Consider the following 21,536-nt stretch of genomic DNA (forward strand, 5'->3'; position numbering starts at 1 on the left):
ATTCATAAGTTATTCATCAGATGACTCTTATAAAAAGTGTTACTGTATGAAGTTGTTTTGTTGGTGAGAATTCATAAGTTATTCATCAGATGACTCTTATAAAAAGTGTTACTGTATGAAGTTGTTTTGTTAGTGAGAATTCATAAGTTATTCATCAGATGACTCACTGTTTCCATTGATAAACTCTTTCTCAGCAATCAACGGGGAAATAGCTGCTCTAAGATCAGAGAAGTTTGCCACCATGGCTATGCGTACAAGACACGAGTACCTGAAGGATCTGTCATTAAATCATTCCTCCTCTACAACACTTGACACTACGACTAAATTCTGTGAGTATATAATGCTTTGATGACATCGATTCTGGTTTAAGAGGGATTAACCATATTTCTTAGTGGTGGGGCCTCAGTATTATTTGCACTGGAGTAAAATATCTTCCCATCACAGGTAGAACTCAAATTAATGGGATATTTTATCATAATATATTGGGATGCTTTAGCGAGACAGGGTTCAAAATTTTGAGAATGGAAAGTTGAATGTCTATTGTGTGATGGCTAGTTTTTTTTTATTTGGTTTTGGAAACTTTGTTCTCTCATCAAAGAGCTGATAAAGCAATATGAATGTTTTTATTTTTTTTATATGGAAAATTACTCTTAATAGTAGGGGTAATTTCTCTCTCTCTCTCTCTCTCTCTCTCTCTCTCTCTCTCTCTCTCTCTCTCTCTCTCTCTCTCTCTCTCTCTCTCTCTCTCTCTCTCTCTCTCTCTCTTAGCATAATGTCATTGGGCCACAATCTACTCTCTCTCTCTCTCTCTCTCTCTCTCTTAGCATAATGTCATTGGGCCACAATCTACTCTCTCTCTCTCTCTCTCTCTCTCTCTCTCTCTCTCTCTCTCTCTCTCTCTCTCTCTCTCTCTCTCTCTCTCTCTCTCTCTTTTTTGCTGTAGTTTTGATGGGTGCGCTTAATATAGTTTCCATTAGTATACCATTTAAGATAATGTAAAGTTCTTCATGTGCATTCAAACAGATTATCAACTTGTTCCTACACGTCATACAAACGCTCATCTTGTAATTAGGGAGATTGTTTCAGAGCAAGCATGCTGCTGTGTGCTCTTGATAGTAGGCAAGAATAAGGACAAGTCCTCCTTTGCCAGTGGAAGTACCTATACTATGATAAAACTTGGTTGTCATACACTTGACAGATTCCATATTCATTAGAGGTATTATTTCACACTACTCATTGCTATATTTATTTTATTTGTTTTACAATAAAACAGAAGCAGTCATCATCATCATCATCATCACCTCCTCCTTCTACGCCCATTGAGGCAAAGGGCCTCTGTTAGATTTTGCCAGTCGTCTCTATCTTGAACATTTAATTCAATACTTCTCGATTCATCATTTCCTACTTTGCGCTTCATAGTCCTCAGCCATGTAGGCCTGGGTCTTCCAACTCTTTTAGTGCCTTGTGGAGCCCAGTTAAATGTTTGGGGAGTGGGAAGAGCATGCCCAAACCATCTCCATCTACCTCTCATCATGATCTCATGAAAACATTATTTGCGGTAGACCATACCCTGCTACCCCAACAAACTGTTGTATGGTACATTAGCCTCGCGTGCTTAAAGAGAATTTTCATTTCGATTAGAAATAAAGCTTCCTAATGTGTAGGGTTTCTTCTTACTCTTGAGGAATCCCTGTTATTGTTGGAAAGATTGTTATATTGCTCTCTTTACCATAAATTTGTGAACTTGTAGTTTACTTCAAGTATCTTCATCCTTTCCAACTAAATTGAAATATTGGCTTCATGATGAAATATCAAATTATTTTTTTCTTAAGAAATCTTCTTACGTAAACCCATAACTTTTGTAAGAAATTCTATCTTCCATCTTCTTAAAAACTTATTCTGATGAGTGAGTGGAGTAGGTAGTTACTGTGAACTTTTAGCTACAGGTTTTATTGAATAGGGTTGACACTAATTACCTTGTCTTTTGACTAAAGATAGTGAGGTTTCATTTTAAGTCAACAATTTTGGGAAGCAAAATTGGATGGATTTACTAGAAATTAATACTGTACTGTAATTTTTGTTTATGAAAAATACATTGTTATTCTTTCTTTTTACCATTGGCTTGAATGTTGTTTATCTATCCCAGTGGTTTTAACGTCGGACATCTTCCAAAGAACATAAAACACACAGAGCAAAATAAAACACGTCTGACCAATGCAAGTGCTGAGGAGGAATGAGGATAAGGGGTGGGGAGATGTAGGGGTAGAGAGGGGGTATGTTGATGAAGGAGAGGTCTAATTGGTAAAGGATCTATGGTCGTGGTTCAATCATGCCCCAGTTTTCTATACCGACACTCAAAGAGTGAGTGAGCTAGGTTTATTCCTGGCATTCCATGCATCTCTTTTTTTTCTCTGGTATATTCAGCAATAACTATGCCTTAGAAATGGTGCTAGAGGAGCATTTCACTGGGCGACGCAGGTCCCTCGCCCAGAAATAGATTTTTCCTTCGTCAAAATCCCTTTTTCAGCTTTCTCAGATTTTCTATTCCCAACATTCATTCATTCCTTTTAGGGTAATTTCTTCCGGCTGAACAGATGTGACTTACTGGTTTGGTTAAAATTACAGTATTATAAAAATGATTATAATGAAGGAAGTGTGCTTCTTGCTACTTCCTTATATGAAACTTAAAATTATTTGATTGTTATTCATTAGTGAATCTACTGTTTTTAATAGTTTATAATTCCCATACTAGGTATCAATAATAGATCATTCTTTTGGGGGAAGCTGTCAACTATTTCAAAGAAATTTTTTATATATTTGTACTCATCAAAGCATATTTTGAATGTCACCCAGCTTCATTAATGATAAGCACTGATATGAGTTGTGATCACTGGTATGTTTTATGGCTTCCAATTTTATCCTATTTTTTTTAAACAATTATTTTTACGCCATTTTTATTTCTATCAGAAAATCATTGCATGAATTCTGTTTTGAAAATTTTCAGACTTGCCTGTTGGAATTATTGGCCGGGAACTATGGCACCATTCTGTGGCATTAACTTCGCCATCTCCAACCTCTAGCATAGTCATGTCTTTGTTGGCCTTTGTTTTTTTGTTCCCAGTTGGAGGTACATGCAGTCTTGTGGGTTTTATTTGTTTATTTAATTAAAGATTTTTTGTTTGTTATTAGGTTAACCCTTTTACCCCCATGGACGTACTGGTACGTTTCACAAAACTCATCCCTTTACCCCCATGGACGTACTGGTACGTCCTTGCAAAAAAACTGCTATTTACATTTTTTTTTTTGCATATTTTTGATAAATTTTTGAGAAACTTCAGGCATTTTCCAAGATAATGAGACCAACCTGACCTCTCTATGAGGAAAATTAAGGCTGTTAGAGCAATTTAAAAAAAATGTACTGCAAAATGTGCTTGGAAAAAAATAACCCCCGGGGGTTAAGGGTTGGAAAGTTCCAAATAGCCTGGGGGTAAAAGGGTTAATGTATTGCTGATTTCAAGTGCGTAGTGTTCAGTCAATGTTATTTTAAAGAGATTTGATTGTATTGTTATAGATATGGGCATGTTAAATGGACTATTTCATGTGGTGATGCTCTTGTGGTACATTCATGGTTTGACAAAAGATACGCACAAGATTTTATTTCAACATTTGCTTTATATGTTTAATATGAAATACTTTATGATAACTGCATACCCATTACAGTTAGAGATCGAGAGAGCTGAGTTTCATTAATTATAAGTATAGCATTCATGAGTTTTCTATAGTCCTGATCCAGCATCTTCAGAGATTGACAGAATTTGGTCTAGTGTTATGCATACTGCGTATACTGTTGAAATTAAGTACACATGAATGATCTGGATATGTTGAGAGAGGAAGAGAATTGTCATACCTAGATATTTCGTGGGATATTCAGACCAGTGCATGCAATAAATGGAGTCTGAGTGATGACAGCAAATCAAATTCTGTCTTGGAATGGACATTAGTTATGACCGTGCACATTTCATCCTTCTGTTCAGTACTTCACTCCCTCGAAATTCCACACGTGTCGTAGCTCAGGATCAAAATGCATTATGGGTCAAAGGACAGTTACAGTACTGCAATATGCATGAAATGCATATTTTATTTATTTATTTATATAATGTGATGTCGTAGCATTAAAAGTATTATAGCACGTTTAGTTATTGCTCTGATTATTGTCACTTAGTTACCTAATTTGGCATGGCAATCGATGTTCTTATATACTGCTGACGTTTAGTATGATTTACGTCCCTCGGGAAGTATTTTACATGATATATGTTCAGGCTTAAATTGGTATGAGTTTTTCATGATGGAAATGTCTTGTTTCCCATTTTGCTATTGCTTTGGATATACTGCACTAGAGGTGGAAAATATGAGTTTTTATATTCTTAGATGAACTGATATTATTCTTTGTAACTAATTGCCAAACCGACATTTACAGCGTTAATGGGGTTTTCACGAGGTGGCAAGAAGGACAAGAAGAGCATAAGGTATATCCCAGATGCCAATCTGCGCGGAGCTCTGTCGTGGCCGTTGTCTGTGCATGATGCTTCTCTTCAGCAGAATGTAAGTAGAGTAGTGTTAATCGTCCAGGTTCATTGAGGAAGATCTTTAGAGTACGGAAAGTCCTCGACTTACGTACTTTGATAGATTTACGGTTGATTTTAGATTGAATTTGGTTAAATTTTGACCAGGGGTAGATTTCACCTAACATTCCTACAATTTTCAGTTAAAAGTGTCAACAAATAGTTTTGTTTCATATTATAAATGTCATCTTGCTAACTGCATTAAATTATTTAATGTTGTTTTATTACATTATTTTATGATTTTTATCAAATACAGTATATGAGATTTATGATTAAAGTTGGTGTTGTGTTTTTATTTGTCAATGTTTGTGTAAGTTGAAGACCTTCTGTAGTTGTATTATAATACATGGTAATACTTAGATAGCCAAAACAAACTAATGCGACGGGCAGAATTGAAAGTTACTGTTGACTATTTTGTCTTGATGGCTTTATTTTAGTTTGATCATTGAATTGTAAGCTGAATATAAAAGGTAGTTGTTCATAAAAACCTCATCAGTTATATAAATGCCCAAGATGAATCTTGGTTAGCAGTCTTTAGTTCTCTAAAGTAACGCAATTGTTGCTTTGCTCCTCAGACATCCATCCACCAACTATAGTCAATTTCTTTTATCGAGGCAGATTTGCACCGACTCGCAGCGGTGCCTTTTTGGCTCGGAAAAGTTTCCTGATGGCTGATTGGTTAGAATTATCTTGTCCAACCAATTATCAATCAGGAAACTTTTCCTAGTTAAAAGGGCACCACTGCAAGACGGTGCAAATCTGCCTCGATAAAAAAAAATTGACTATAGTCAACATATCTGTAGAATGCTCCTCAGATTATAAAAGGCTTAGAATCATCATCTTTTTTTTAATATATAATTTCAATCTGTTCCAGCCTTTTCCAATTTTTTTTCTGAAGTGTAATAATTTACAACTTGCCACATTTCCAGTTAGTTGGTAAGTTATTATATATTTCTCTTTTAAGCCAGAGTGCAGTAAATATCCAAGGATTGTTCAGATTACTTTTTTTTTATATTTCCTTACTTGATGTATTTAATTTTTTTTAGATCTAGGTTTTTTGAAATTTACAAGCAAATACTGGTAACCTTCTTATTGAATTCTTGTTCAAAGTCTTGCAGTGTGTTAAGTTCCGTTTGCCTAATTTATGTATTAATCTATGAACCACTGTTCAGTTAGCTCCTTGCGATATCTTCCCAGACAATACCATCCGCCATGTAATACATGCTATGTAGTTAATTCTAAGTTTCATTATCTTTGGAAGCCTCAATAGTACACAGTACTGAACATATTCTAAGGTTTTACTCATGCATAACTGATATAGTTATAAAGAGTTCATAGATGTAAACACATATTTTCATTTGAAGAAGAAGAAAGCCTAAGAAGATAAAAGGAACTAACAGACTATGAGTTGTACCCTGACAGATTAGTATTATTATTATTACTTGGAAAAGCAGGATGCTATAACTCTAAGGGCTCCAACAGGGAAAAATAGCCCAGTGAGGAAACAAAACAAGGCAATAAAGAAACAATATGAGAAGCAAAGAACAATTAAAATAGATTATTCAAGAACAAATCATTAAAATAGATCTTTCATGTTTTAACTAAAAACTTCAAAGAGGAAGCGAAATGATATAGTATAGTGTGCAAGAGTGTACCCTTAAGCAAGAGATGAATACCCTTTAACTTTTTTTATCATTGTTTTAGGTTGACTGTGTAGTCGGAATATCATCTGATTCGTTGGTAGTAGTGGAAGAAGTCTCTGCATCGGTTATATTTGCAGCCCCTTGCAAAAGTGTTATTGGTTGGACCTACAAACAGCAACAAGGGTGAGAGGATTTGTTGAAGATATAGACTAAGCTAATATATACTTGTTGTCTATACGGATGATATAAATATGTATATTTTCAATATTAAACTTACCCGATAATCATGTAGCTGTCAACTCCGTTGCCCGACAGAATTCTATGGAGGGATACGCCAGCTATCACAATACTAGAAGGGGGTGTATTTACCAGCGCCACCTGTGGCCAGGTACTCAAGTACTTCTTGTTGACACCTCCTCAATTATTCCTCTGTCGTGCTTCCGGCAAGACGTTCTGGGATACGCTTATGTTCTTGGAGTATTTTCACGACTTTGGTGAAGTATTTCTCTTTGATTTCGGCTGTCGCTTTACTGGAAACTTCTATATTAGCTTAGTTAGCTTTTGGAATTAATTTGATTAATTATGGTGACGAGAGAGTATGAACTCTCGTTCACCTTTCAATGGCCGACCCTTCCCTTAGACGGAAGTGTTGGTGTCTAAGAGAGTATAGACTCTCTTTCTTAATTTTGCTTAACAAAAGTTATAGATTTATTTTATATCTCTCCGCCTCTTATAGGCCTCTTCGATTAACTTCCTTTTATTATAAACTCATTAAAATTAATTTTTATATTTGTTTATATTCGACCTTCCTAATAGTAGGCGGTCTTTTACCGAAGTTAATAAACTTTGAGCCCGTCATTTCGGTTTTACCTGTTAACATATTATGCTATTTCCGCCACAGAGTTTGAAAGATTTTCTTTGACAGTCTCGTACTGTTTTCAAAGTTGAACTAACGTTTTGTTTTGTCTCTGCAGTTGTTGACGTTCAGAACGTTCAACTTGCACTCTATCGTTACGATAGAGAAAGAATGTTCACGGTTTCACGTTGCAGTAAGAGTAACCGTGTCTAGCGTTTTGTTCATTCTTTCTTAACTTAATGGTTTTGATCCTAATAAAGGAACTTTTCAGTATTTTTCCTTTAACAATAATATGTTTTAACGATATATATGATTGGGCTCTTCTCTCAGGTTCTAAGTCAAGAGAGAGAGAGAGAGAGAGAGAGATAGAGACGGAGGGAGAAAGAGGATAAACGTTTCTTTCAAGCCTGCCAGGCGTACGAGTAACGTCGTTATCGTTTTTGCTCTTCTCCCTAGTCTCTTTAGGGGAAGAAACTAAACGTTTCTAGAGTGATCTAGTGTTTAGTCTCTTTCCAACCACTGAATTATCTTTCATTAGATTTTTCTGTTACATTGTAATTCTGTTTTCGCAATTACTAACTTTGAGAAAGGATAGAATTGCGTATTTCAGGTACAAACCACTTAAAGTTTCGAGTTCAGTGAAATAAGTGCAAACAGAAATCAAAGTGATAAGTGATTAGTGCGTGAGGGTACTTTTGTGCGCGCCAGTCGTCCTCCCAGTCCGGGACCTCTTGCAAGCTCCCAAGCCCAGGGGAGAAGCAATGTCGAAGGGCATAAGGGTTCAGCAGGCCTTGATCGGCGCACAGAAGTATTCTCGGTGGTTGTGGGCGTGTCTTACCGAGACCGTCACTCCCACCCGCAGACGATTGAGCCCTTATTTTGCTCGTCTGCAGAAGAGATTAGGGGAGAAAATAAAGGCAGAGTAACGCTGGTCTCAGGTCTCAAGACTTCTTAAACGTTAAGTCCAGACCTATGCCAGACGTACGAAGTTAAAGTTCACAACCCGAATGCAGTCATTGGGTTAGCTCTGACTCTCCTCAGTTATCAGTTGATTACACTCCGCCTAAGAGGAGTAAGGTTCTGCCACAACAGATCTCTGCTGTTAAGGCTTTACCTCAGCAGAACTTAGTGTCTGCCGACCCCAAGTTAACTCTACTGCAGTCCATACAGTCACAACTTTCGGTCTTGATGTGTGAGTGTCGGGCTGAGAGTGTTGCGCCTCCGCCTCCGCCTACACTCCCCCCCGCCTATGATCGCTCCGCCTGATCACAGTACCTCCTGCCAGGCGTACGATGTTGTGAACTCTACTACAGTCCATGCAAGCACAGCTTTCGGACTTGATGAGTGAGTGTCGGGCTGAGAGTGTTGCTCCTCCGCCTCTGCCTACACTCCCTCCTCCTACACTCGCTCCGCCTGATCACAGTACCATCTGCCAGGCGTACGATGTTGTGGACTCTACTACAGTCCATGCAAGCACAGCTTTCGGACTTGATGCGTGAGTGTCGGGCTGAGAGTGTTGCTCCTCCGCCTCCGCCTACACTCCCTCCACCTACACTCGCTCCGCCTGATCGCAGTACCACCTGCCAGCAGTTCCACCTGCCAGGCGTACGATGTTGAGACACGTGCTGAGTTTGCTGTTCCCTGTGGTGTTCAGCCTCCGCCTTCCTTAAGGCAACCTTTACATTGGGATCAGGAGGATTATACCTCTCTTCCTCCGCCTCCACTTGCTGCTCCACCAGTGATGCAACACTCGGTTGAGGTACAACAACCTCTCCCGTCCATGAGTCAGTCTCCTCAGCTCTTGCTGCAGCGAGCTCAACCCTCCATAAGGCAAGCACCACAACACCTTAGCCTTGCGCCTCAGGAGCCTCAGCTTGCGAGACATTTACCTTGTTCTGCGCAGCCTCTTCCTCATCGCGCTCCGCTCACACCACAGGAACTGGAACTTGCTACTCCGCTTCTGCCAACCGCTCAGCAAGCGCAACCCTTGGGTTCAACCACTCATGCTAGGAGTCAGCCTCCTCCACCCATGCGCCTTCCTTCTGCTTGTCTTTTATTCAGCCTTTGCAGACTGAGCCTCAGGTGTTCCCTCATCGGAGTCTTGAAGAGGAAACCACACTATTGTTGTTCCAGCTCGTTCTGACTCTGCTGTTCAGCATACCTTACCTCCATTTTCATACCATGGTTTAAACCCCATGCAAGCATGCATAAAGCACTCTAGCACTGGTCATGGAATTTCTGAGAAATGTTAAACGCCATGCACACGCTCTGCTTTCCTTACAGCAGGCTCTGCTTACAGCAGGCTCTGCTTACTACATGCTCAGCATTCAGCATGCTCTGCATTCAGCATGCTCTGCATACAACATGCTCTGCATACAGCATGCTCTGCATTCAACATGCTCTGCATACAACATGCTCTACATACAGCATGCTCTGCATACAGCATACTCTGCATACATCATGCTCTGCATACCTTACCGCATGCTTCTCAACACATCTTGGGTTGTTGCCAACTCACTAGACTGTCAAGCAGTTTCATAACGTTGCCTTCTAGTCTGCTGCTTTTGCACCAGTGAACCCTCACTCAGAGAACTTAGCTTTTCTAGGATAAGGTCCCTGTAGATGAGAAAGTTCTTTTCTCCCTCCTTCTGATATTCCCTTGAGGACTCTGTCATTTGGAGGGAGCCTTTAGCTGCATAACCTCTTATGGACTTTTATTTAAGCATAACATGCTTACAGGGAAGGTAATGGTTACACTTCAGCCGCTAATCCCGTCTGTTACCACACCTGCTCCCATAGACCTTGAGCTGTGTTGCATGACATGCAGTCCAAGCTTAGTCCTTGTTAGAGGATTTTTTGTTTACGGAGTCAATGTGTCACGGGGAAGACGTTCAACAACCAACAGAAGGGACTTGTTGTGACGCAGTGCGGCAACCTCAGCAACCCGTTAAGGAGTTGTCTGTACGACCCGGACAGTCTAGACAGATTCGGGTTGTCACTGTACTTCCTCGCTTGCCCATGATTGACAGTTTACAGACTGTGCAGCAGTATCATGATCTTGTGTCCGGCTCCGTCAGACGACTGGCTTTTAAGAGCTCCCACAAGTCGTCGCTGTCTGGAGATTTTCAAATGGACTATGGATCTGACCAAGGAACTGGGCCTCCTGGTCAATTTTGAGGAGTCTCAGCTCGTTCCATCCCAGACCATTGTCTCCTTGGGTATGGATCTTCAGAGTCGAGCTTTTCGGACTTGTCCGTCAGCCCCAAGGATCTTCCAAGCCCTAGAATGCATCCAGAGCATGCTGAGAAGGAACCGATGCTTAGTCAGGCAGTGGATGAGTCTAACAGGGACACTTTCATCACTGGCCCTGTTCATCGAGTTAGGGAGACTCCACCTCCGCCCCCTTCAGTATCATCTAGCTGCTCACTGGATAAAGGACATGACGCTAGAGACGGGCTCAGTTCCTGTTTCCGAAGAGATGAGGTCTACTCTAACGTGGTGGAAGAACAGCATTCTTCTCAAGGAAGGTCTACCATTGGCTGTTCAGACCTCCGACCACCGTCTCTTCTCGGACGCATCGGACACGGGCTGGGGTGCGACACTGGACGGACAGGAATGCTCGAGAACATGGAATCAGGAGCAAAGGACACTTCACATCTATTGCAAGGAGTTGTTGGCAGTTCATCTGGCCTTGATAAACTTCAAGTCCCTCCAGCTTAACAAGGTGGTGGAGGTGAACTCCGACTACACCACAGCCTTGGCTTACATCTCCAAGCAGGGAGGGACTCATTCGAGGAAGTTGTTCGAGATCGCAAGGGACCTCCTCATTTGGTCAAAAGATCGAAAGCTCACGCTGGTAACGAGGCTCATTCAGGGCGATATGAATGTCATGGCAGATCGCCTCAGCCGGAAGGGTCAGGTCTTCCCCACAGAGTGGACCCTTCACAAGAATGTTTGCAGCAGACTTTGGGCCCTGTGGGGTCAGCCAACCATAGATCTATTCGCTACCTCGATGACCAAGAGGCTCCTCTTGTATTGTTCTCCGATTCCAGACCCAGCAGCAGTTCGCGTGGATGCCTTTCTGCTGGATTGGTCCCATCTCAACCTGTATGCATTCCCGCCGTTCAAGATTGTCAACAGGGTACTTCAGAAGTTCGCCTCTCACAAAGGGACACGGCTGACGTTGGTTGCTCCCCTCTGGCCCGCGAGAGAATGGTTCACCGAGGTACTGCAATGGCTGGTTGACGTTCCCAGGACTCTTCCTCCTAGAGTGGACCTTCTGCGTCAACCTCACGTAAAGAAGGTACACCCAACCTCCACGCTCTTCGTCTGACTGCCTTCAGACTATCGAAAGACTCTCAAGAGCTAGAGGCTTTTCGAAGGAGGCAGCCAGAGCGATTGCCAGAGCAAGGACGACATCCACTCTCAGAGTCTATCAGTCTTAATGGGAAGTCTTCCGAAGCTGGTGCAAGGCCAATGCAGTTTTCCTCAACCAGTACCAATGTAACCCAGATTGCTGACTTCCTGTTACATCTAAGGAACGTAAGATCCCTATCAGCTCCTACGATCAAGGGTTACAGAAGTATGTTGGCAGCGGTTTTCCGCCACAGAGGCTTGGATCTTTCCTCCAACAAAGATCTACAGGACCTCCTTAGGTCTTTTGAGACCTCAAAGGAACGTCGGTTGTCCACTCCAGGCTGGAATCTAGACGTGGTCCTAAGGTTCCTAATGTCATCAGGATTTGAACCGCTCCAATCAGCCTCTTTTAAGGACCTCACATTAAAAACTCTTTTCCTCGTGTGCTTAGCAACAGGTAAAAGAGTAAGTGAGATCCACGCCTTCAGCAGGAACATAGGTTTCACATCTGAAACGGCTACATGTTCCTTGCAGCTCGGTTTTTTGGCTAAAAACGAGCTTCCTTCCCGTCCTTGGCCTAAGTCGTTCGAGATCCCAAGCCTGTCCAACATGGTGGGGAACGAACTGGAGAGAGTACTTTGCCCAGTTAGAGCTCTTAAGTACTATCTAAGAAGGTCAAAACCATTACGAGGACAATCAGAAGCCTTATGGTGTGCTATCAAGAAGCCTTCTCTACCAATGTCTAAGAACTCAGTTTCTTACTACATCAGGCTTCTGATTAGAGAAGCAAATTCTCATCTGAAGGAAGAAGACCTTGCTTTGCTGAAGGTAAGGACACATGAAGTGAGAGCTGTGGCTACTTCAGTGGCCTTCAAACAGAACCGTTCTCTGCAGAGTGTTATGGATGCAACCTATTGGAGAAACAAGTCAGTGTTCGCATCATTCTATCTCAAAGATGTCCAGTCTCTTTACGAGTACTGCTACACCCTGGGTCCATTTGTAGCAACGAATGCAGTAGTAGGCGAGGGCTCAGCCACTACATTCCCATAATCCCATAACTTTTTAACCTTTCTCTTGAATACTTTTTATGGGTTGTACGGTCGGCTAAGAAGCCTTCCACATCCTTGTTGATTTGGCGGGTGGTCAATTCTTTCTTGAGAAGCGCCAAGGTTAAAGGTTGTGATGAGGTCCTTTAGTATGGGTTGCAGCCCTGTATACTTTAGCACCTTTGAGTTGATTCAGCCTCCCAAGAGGAACGCTGCGCTCGGTAAGGAAGACGATCTTATTAAAGGCAGAGTAACGGTTCAAGTCGACTTCCTTACCAGGTACTTATTATTTCATTGTTATTGTGGATAACTGATTATATGAAATATGGGATACTTAGCTATCCTTTAATCTTGTACACTGGTTTTCACCCACCCCCCTGGGTGTGAATCAGCTACATGATTATCGGGTAAGTTTAATATTGAAAAATGTTATTTTTATTAATAAAATAAATTTTTGAATATACTTACCCGATAATCATGATTTAATCGACCCTCCCTTCCTCCCCATAGAGAACCAGTGGACCGAGGAATAATTGAGGAGGTGTCAACAAGAAGTACTTGAGTACCTGGCCACAGGTGGCGCTGGTAAATACACCCCCTTCTAGTATTGTGATAGCTGGCGTATCCCTCCATAGAATTCTGTCGGGCAACGGAGTTGACAGCTACATGATTATCGGGTAAGTATATTCAAAAATTTATTTTATTAATAAAAATAACATTTTTTTAAAGTTAAAGTGTGTAAAAGGACATTTTATCAAATATATCCTAACTTTTACATGTGTCTAAATAACAGGCACCTCACTTCTTGCAATTAATTGCTTATGTCTTATTACTTTGCCAGAGGCATTTGTCTATTGAAAGGAAAAACTGGAATTTTATTTTATTTTACCTGCAGATATTGATAAACTGAGGTTCTGGAGACAGCCTTATGAATGTGACATGAGTATAAATATTAAAAAAAGTTATTTTTGAAATCCCGTTACTTCAAGACTAATATTTTTATGCACTTTTAGGTTACGAGTGTTTTACCATCAAGGTGAATGTTTGTTGATCAACTTACGGCCTGGTACTTCTGAAACGGAGGGTGAAGAAATAATGTGTGAAATAGTGGCAAGACTGTCAGCAGTAACTCAAGGAGCAGAAACTCAGGTATAGTAAAATCCTTTCTTGTTATTTTGCATTGTATTCTTGGTAGGATTTTAGGCCAAAATATTTGAAATTGGTTCATTTCTGCATGCTGCGTAGAAGTCCAATTTAATTGTGGTTGCAGTGAAATAATGTGTACCCTCCTTATCTGTGTGTTCACTAACCGCAGACTCACTTAGCCACGGTTGACCAGCTGGTACCAATTTGAACAATTGTACATGGCAATTCAATTATAGAGGTCCCCTTTAAAAAGTTTTTCAGCTATCATGGCGGTTGGGTGTGTTTGCTTGGAATGGAAAACCCCTGATTGCCGAGCGGTTGCTGTTATATGAAAATATAAGGACCAGTTCGTAGTAACATGTATTCGGTAAAGGCCTTTGAAGAGCTTAATTCTAGCACCACATATCTTCATAGTTCTTTATCTTCATACAACCAGTAGTAAAAATTATATTGAAAAGTCAAAGGAAGGATGGTGATGGCCATTGAATGATAATTGCACAAACATTGTGGATGGTTTTTTGAAACTGCAAATTAATCAATTCCTTAATAGTTAGGCAAAGAAAAAGAAACTGAAGCATCAGAAAAATCATAATTCCAGTCGTAGTAAACTATTGTCAGAACTAAATATATACAGTTATACCCTTACAAACCCATCACCAAAAAAAGAACATTGTATTTCTATTGCTTTTATCATCAAATGGTTTTAGTAGGAAATTTACCTCTTTACAACTTTAGGTTATCAAATTTATGCTGAAGTAAATATATATCACATTACAGGAATTGGTGTTACGCCGAAATTCTGCCGGATTACTGGGATTTAATGTCCAACAAGATGGAGTTATTACTGAAGTCGAACCCTATGGTTTGGCTGCACAATCTGGTCTGCGACAAGGAGCACGGCTTGTAGAGGTACGGAGTTATGGTTTTATTATTATTATTATTACTAACTAAGCTACAATCCTAGTTGGAAAAGCAGGACGATATAATCCCAAGGGCTCCAACAGGGAAAAATAGCATAGAGAGAAAAGGAAATAGGAAATAAACTATAGGAGAAGTAATGAATAATTGAAATAAAATATTCTAATAACAGTGACAACATTAAAGTAGATCTTTCATATATTAACTATGTAAAGAAACTTATGTCAGCCTGTTCAACATAAAAACATTCGCTGCAAGTTTGGACTTTTGAAGTTTCACCGATTCAACTACCGGATTACTGTAGGGAGATCATTCCACAATCTGGTCACAGGTGGAATAAATCTTCTAGAATCTCAGCATTATTTGCAATAATTTATTTATGGAGAAGAAATGTAATTGGTGGGCACACTGACATTCTTCTGTAGAATAAGGATGAGTGTCCGTTCCGTATATTTTGGTGAAAGACCCTCTTTAATGCATGTCTTATTGTATGGGATTGCTGCCTCAATGGCATTAGTTTTATGTAGGACTTCCTCTATCACCCTTTTAGAGAAATTCCTATATAAGATTAAGGCCACTTGGGCAGCAATTCTATAAAATACGAAATGCATTAATTAGTTGTATCCCACTGACTGTTAAAGTTTTGTTTTTCATTAGTGTAATTGAATTATTAATTTTATGGATATGCATATGATTTGCTTTCTATTTACCTCTCTTTGTCTGTTGGTAAAAGGGTGTCTTATGGGGTGTTCGATTCTTCTATACTGGAATGAAGGCTTTTTATTGAATTTTTTATTTCTTGTCGATGAATATGTTATATAGACTTAAAGTATATATGGTGGGCTGGGCTCCACAAGGCACTAGAAGAGTTGGAAGACCCAGGTATACATGGCTGAGGACTATTAAGCGCAAAGTAGGCGGTAATAAATGGAGAAGTATTGAATTGAAAGCTCAAGATAGAGGTGACTGCCAAAATCTAACTGAGGCCCTTTGCGTCAATAGGCGTAGGAGGAGATGTGATGATGAAGTAGGAGGTAATTAATGGAGAAGTATTGAATTAAAAGCTCAAGATTGAGATGACTGCTGAAATCTAACCGAGGCCCTTTGCGCCAATAGGCGTAGGAGGAGATGATGATGATGAAGTAGGAGATAATTAATGGAGAAGTATAGAATTAAAAGCTCAAGATAGAGATGACAGCCGAAATCTAACCGAGGCCCTTTGCGTCAATAGCCGCATGGGGAGATGATGATGATGCTGGTAAATATTGTTACTTTAATTTAATAAACCTTAGAGCTTCCTGTTCATAATCTTCTACTATTCTTTCGCCAGATATGTACAGTAACGTTGGCAACCCTGTCACAAGAGCAGATGGTGGACCTTTTGAAAACATCCATGACTGTCACGATTACAATTGTCCCTCCTCATCCAGATGGAGCCCCTCGCAGGTAATGAAAAAAAATTTCCTAATGTCTTGAATTTGGAAGTAATAACAGACATTAGTTTTTAGACAGACCTCAAATTTTAGAACCTGGAAGCATATCGCCATAAGAAATTAAGTTTTAGCTTATTTTTGGGTCTTTGATTATTTATTTATTTGTTTTCAGTTGGTATAACTTATCAATAAAAATGGTGTTATTTAGTTTCAAATAATTTTTTGACTTTTAAGAAATTAATTTTATTTTCTAGTATATTTATATGTATATTATACATTAAAGTACTTTGAAACTACTCTTGCAATTCTTGAAAATGAAATTAAGAGTGAATTTTTTTTAAAGATTTTAAAGTATGAAAACTTTGAAACTTTACGGATCATAAAAATTCATACTGACTCTAACCCTCTTCTATTATAAAGTAAAATACAAATTTAGTTTCTTCTATTTCTGAACTGTCCGATAAACACTAAAATCCATTAAGTTGAAGTCCGTTAATTGAGATGGTACATATTAATGGTTTTTATGAAAATATTTTATTTTCAAACTATTGTATTTGATTAGTGATAGATATGACAAAAGGTTTGTATATCAGCAGTTGAGGCATTCACAATACTATGGGTCTCCAGGGATCAAAGTGTTGTTTTTTATTGCTTTAATGTCTTCTAAAAATATTCTTATTTTCACTTGAAAAAGAGTAATTGAATTTACATAGAATCCAGAACTTTTTCAAATTTGTTTATAAATGGCTGAGATATGAGTATTTGAAAATTGTCAATTTTCAAACTATTCTTTTCCTGTGATTTTGAATTATGCCTCTTGGCCTCTCGAGACCTTTGTATTGTGAATCCCTTGATTAATTTTAGGAAATATGACCTTGACTTTTCTAGGTTTTAATTAAAATATATTTTTTTCTAAAACAGAGGTTGTAATGTACCTACATGTGGTTTTCTCCTTGGAGGCGGTGAAGGAGATTATGAGAATCTTAGTACTCCAGAAGAGCTCTCTCGTAAGCATCTAAAGTCCCGACATAATCCTTCAACTCGGTATGTGCATTTGATCATTTTTTTTTCCCACTATCTGATTATAAGTGATGATTTCATATCATGTTCTGTTGATTCTTGTAAAGCATACTGTAATTATTATTATTATTATTATTATTACTAGCCAAGCTACAACCCTAGTTGGAAAAGCAAGATTCTATAAGCCCAAGGGCTCCAATAGGGAAAAATAGCTCAGTGAGGAAAGGAAATAAGGAAATAAATAAGTGATGAGAATAAATTAACAATAAATCCTTCTAAAAAAAGTAACAACGTCAAAACAGATATGGCCTATATAAACTATTAACAACGTCAAAAACAGTTATTTGTTCCGTAACCGAAATACAAACCACGCTATTTACAAAGGGTATTACTTTTAGCGTAGCTGAAATGGCGAGCCATTAGAATTTAACGAGGGTGTATTACCCCCGCGCTAGTTAGCGGGGGGGTAGGGGAGTGGTAGCTAGCTACCCCTCCTCCCCCTCACACACAGGTGAATACTCACTTTCACTTTTGGCTCGGACTGTGACAGACGTCTCTGTCTTGGTCCTGGCTTGGCAGCCATTGTCTGTTTTGTCTTTACTTAATCGCTTACTCAATATATATGTAAACATGTTTTCATGTTTGTATATATATTTGAGTATAGAAATAAGTAAGTTTCCTTTTCAGATGTGTGTGTGTAGTGTACGATATCTACGTGGAGGCCTCGGCAGTTAGGCCACCGCGGCGTAATTTTATGGGTGGCGATCGAGTTTGACTTATGTCTTTCTCTCTCTCTCTCTCTTGAGGTCGTTCACCCTTTTACTACGTGTTACCCCCTTGTAGCCTAGCTTCCTTTCCGTGTGGGGGGTTGCTACGCCGTACGTTTGTATCAATTAGTTATGAATCTAATTGTAGTTGTTTTTTGTTTTTCAGCTTGTAGAACGATTCCTTTCGGGGTTTTCGTTCTTTCTTTAGTGTTCATTCATTTTTAAATTACATAATTACATAGTTACATAATTATAATTGTTATAATTCTGTTTTGGTTACAGCTCTCCATCCGCGAGTGTAAGTGGTTGTGAGGGCACGTGCCTGTTGTGTAATTCTTGTTCCTTTCCCTCGGGATTCCTCTTCGGAGCCTTCCCGGGGGAATGAATGTGTACTAATATTATTTGTTTTATTTTTTTACAGTTACCGATCTAGTTCGTTTCTGTAATATAGCAACGGTGTGAGCTGTCTGGTTGAGTCCTGGGGATTCGGCTGTTGCTGCCTCCCCCCTTGTATTTTCGTCAGGGGCGTGTCTCCTTCTACAGGTAGTACTCCCGTGTCGACGGACAGCTCTCCAGTTCATTTTAGAACAGTCAGGAGGCTTGCCTCCTTGGGCGGATAACTTTTCTTCCGAGGGAAGTTTTTCTTGTCCAGGCTTGAGTTTTTCCCCTTTTGGGGGGTTCTTCTCTTGCCTTTTTTTCGTGCGACTATGCTCTTGGTGCTGAGCGGTCGCACCTGCAGTTTCGTTCAAGGGGCTGGGCAACTGCAGGAGCTCCTCTTCGGAGGATTGCTCCTTTTAGGTCACTGGCTGACCAGTCTCTTCCACGAAGTGTTTCTCTTTCGTTCGCGAGAGAGTACACTCATAGAGACTCCTCTTCGGAGGTTTCTTCTGTTGCTGTTGCTGTTGGCCTCCCTCGCCGTAAGGCCCACCGTCCGCCTCGTCGTAAGGGACTCTCATCTCCCTATAAGGGTGCTTGAGGCGCCTTTTTGGATCTCCGTTTGCAGCCTACAACTCCTTTTTCTCGATCTTCTGCCTTGGTGCAGATGGACAGCAGTCTGATCTCGTCTTCCGACGGGCAACGGTCTTCCCGACGGACAACGGTCTGCCCGACGGACAGCGGTCTTCCGACGGACATCAGTCTCCCGGCGGACAACGATCCCTTCGGGGCAAAGGGTTACCCCCACGGGGGTTCTTCCCTTGCGTGTCAGGGTTTCCCTGCGCGCCCTTCTGCTCATCAGCGCTCTCCTGTTCGTCAGCGCTTTCAAGATGATCTTCTTTGCGCAGGCTTCCACGCGTAGCCTTCTGCTCGTCAGCGATCATCAGCTCGTCAGCGATCATCAGCCCGCCAGCGATCATCAGCTCGCCAGCGATCTCCGGATCGCCCACGTGTGTTACAGCCGGCACGCCAACGTTCTCCAACACTTCTGAAGGAACATGGTTCGCCAGCTACTAGCTCACCTGCGCATGCTTATCGCCATCGCGCGACCCTCAACTGCGGATGCTGATCGCCATCGCGCGACCCTCAACTGCGGATGCTGATCGCCATCGCGCGACCCTCAACTGCGGATGCTGATCGCCATCGCGCGACCCTCAACTGCGGATGCTGATCGCCATCGCGCGACCCTCAACTGCGGATGCTGATCGCCATCGCGCGACCCTCAACTGCGGATGTTGATCACCATCGGGCGACCCTCAACTGCGGATGCTGATCGCCATCGCGCGACCCTCAACGGCGGATGCTGATCTCCATCGCGCGACCCTCACCTGCGGATGCTGATCGTCATCGCGCGACCCTCAACTGCGGATGCTGATCGCCATCGCACGACCCTCAACTGCGGATGCTGATCGCCATCGCGCGACCGCACACCTGCGGATGCTGATCACCATCGCTCAACCCTGCGCATGCTGATCACCATCGCGCGACCCTCAACTGCGTATGCTGTTCGCCATCACGCGATTGCCCACCTGCAGATGCTGTTCGCCATCGCGCGACCGCCAACCTGCGCATGCTGATCGCCATCGCGCGACCCTGGCATGCTGATCACCATCACGCGACCCTGCGCATACTGATCACCATCGCGCGACCCTGCGCATGCTGATCACTGCTCGCGATCGCTCACCTTCGCATACTGCTCGCCAACGCACGATCGCTCACCTGCGCATACTGCTCGACCATCGCGTCGGCATAACACAACGCGCCATCGCCAACCTGCGCGTTAGCGCTCACCAGCTCACCACCGATCGCTTGTTGATCCATATCGCCAGCGGTCCTCCTCGCCCACGCGGCAGCGTGTTTCCTCGCCACCGCGCTAACGCTTGCGTTCGCCGCCTCGGACTCGCTCTCATCCACCTGCCCACCCTCACGACCGCTTGCCCGCGCGCTCGCGCAACCGCTCGCCCGCGCGCGACCGCTCGCCCGTGCAACCGCGCGACCGCTCGCCCGTGCAACCGCGCGACCGCTCGCCCGTGCAACCGCGCGACCGCTCGCCCGTGCAACCGCGCGCCCGTGCAACCGCGCGACCGCTCGCCCGCGCGACCGCTCGCCCGTGCAACCGCGCGACCACTCGCCCGCGCGCCCACACGCCCACGTGCCTGCACGTCTACGCTCATGCTCTCCAATGTTCGCCCACGCGCGAACCAACGGTTTTTTCCATCGCGCAGACGGATGGTGTTCCGTCGCGCGAACCTACAGTGTTTCTTCGCACAAATGTCGGCTTATTTCTTGCAGTATCCATTGCTCGTCTATGGGTTATCGCTCGCCGACCACCAGGAATTCCCGTCGCGCGAGCTCCAGGGCAATTGCGACCACGATTCCCAATGGGGTTTTCGCAGCATGACCAGCCTGGCGAGTTCTTCTGGAGCATATTTCCAGAACACTGTCTCACCCCGTAAACACAGAGCATGGCACTTGCAAGAATAGGAGAAACTTAAGGGAGATCTGAGCAACACTCCTCTATTCCTGAACCTTGGTTAGCCCTTCCCCGTCATTCCCTGGAAGGATTTTTGGCGGGGGGGGGGGGGGTTTCCGTTCGAGATTTCTCCATTGGACAAGGGGTGACTGCTTACCTCTTCCTCTGGGAGCTTACCAGGTTCTTTCCCTCCTCGGTTACGGCCCGAGGTTTGGTTCAAGGAAGCTACAGGAAGATCAAGGGTACTTTCCTCCTCTCGAGCTCAGGCACCTTGGCCTTTCGTCGTTAAGTATCTAATTTGCGGACAAGCTCGATGTTGTACCATCTGGACGCGCTGACTGAGGGCTTCCTTCGGGTGTCTCATCTGTGGAGGTCGACGACCTCAGACACCCTTCCATCCTTGAGAAGAGTTTGTTTGTGCCCAAGGACAGAGACTTAGACAGCTGCTGTGCGGAGTAAATCGACTTCCGGTGTCACTCCTCCAAGGCGCTTTCTTCCAGACTCTGCAGGGCTCCAGCGCCCTTTTCTTTCAACCACGTCGGCCTAAGTTATCAGCTACGACAGCTGGGACAAGGTGTCCAATTGCAGTTTCCTCCTGTCAGGAACAGATGGCACGGGAGACTCCCCCGGGGGGGCATAGTCCTAAAAGGAGTTCACGAACTCTAGGATTGCAGGTTTTTCGCTGGGAGGATGCTTAAGGTTACTCATCCGAATGACAGCTTCCCGATGCCCATTCCCGCACAATCTCTGTGAGTAGCCAAGGATATCGCGCCTGCCGTCTCTGTCAGCGAATTCAGTGTCTCTGAACCTCTATGCCATAG

General features: G+C 42.4%; 1 protein-coding gene across 3 annotated transcripts in view; it reads left to right on the top strand.

Annotated features, from left to right (window-relative positions):
* Positions 1-21,536, top strand: part of LOC137655795 (signal-induced proliferation-associated 1-like protein 1) — a 92,954-nt gene that overhangs the window by 50,511 nt on the left and 20,907 nt on the right. For 2 of the 3 annotated variants that reach the window (XM_068389944.1, XM_068389945.1), the window contains exons 9-16: positions 195-329; positions 3,005-3,127; positions 4,478-4,602; positions 6,327-6,448; positions 13,537-13,672; positions 14,447-14,578; positions 15,918-16,033; positions 16,942-17,064. In XM_068389944.1, the coding sequence (XP_068246045.1) occupies positions 195-329; positions 3,005-3,127; positions 4,478-4,602; positions 6,327-6,448; positions 13,537-13,672; positions 14,447-14,578; positions 15,918-16,033; positions 16,942-17,064 (1,012 nt within the window). The remainder of the gene's footprint in view (positions 1-194; positions 330-3,004; positions 3,128-4,477; positions 4,603-6,326; positions 6,449-13,536; positions 13,673-14,446; positions 14,579-15,917; positions 16,034-16,941; positions 17,065-21,536) is intronic. The other variant, XM_068389946.1, reaches the window with a different exon arrangement.

Source organism: Palaemon carinicauda, chromosome 16, assembly GCF_036898095.1.
Source record: "Palaemon carinicauda isolate YSFRI2023 chromosome 16, ASM3689809v2, whole genome shotgun sequence".
Classification (NCBI taxonomy): Eukaryota; Metazoa; Arthropoda; class Malacostraca; order Decapoda; family Palaemonidae; genus Palaemon; species Palaemon carinicauda.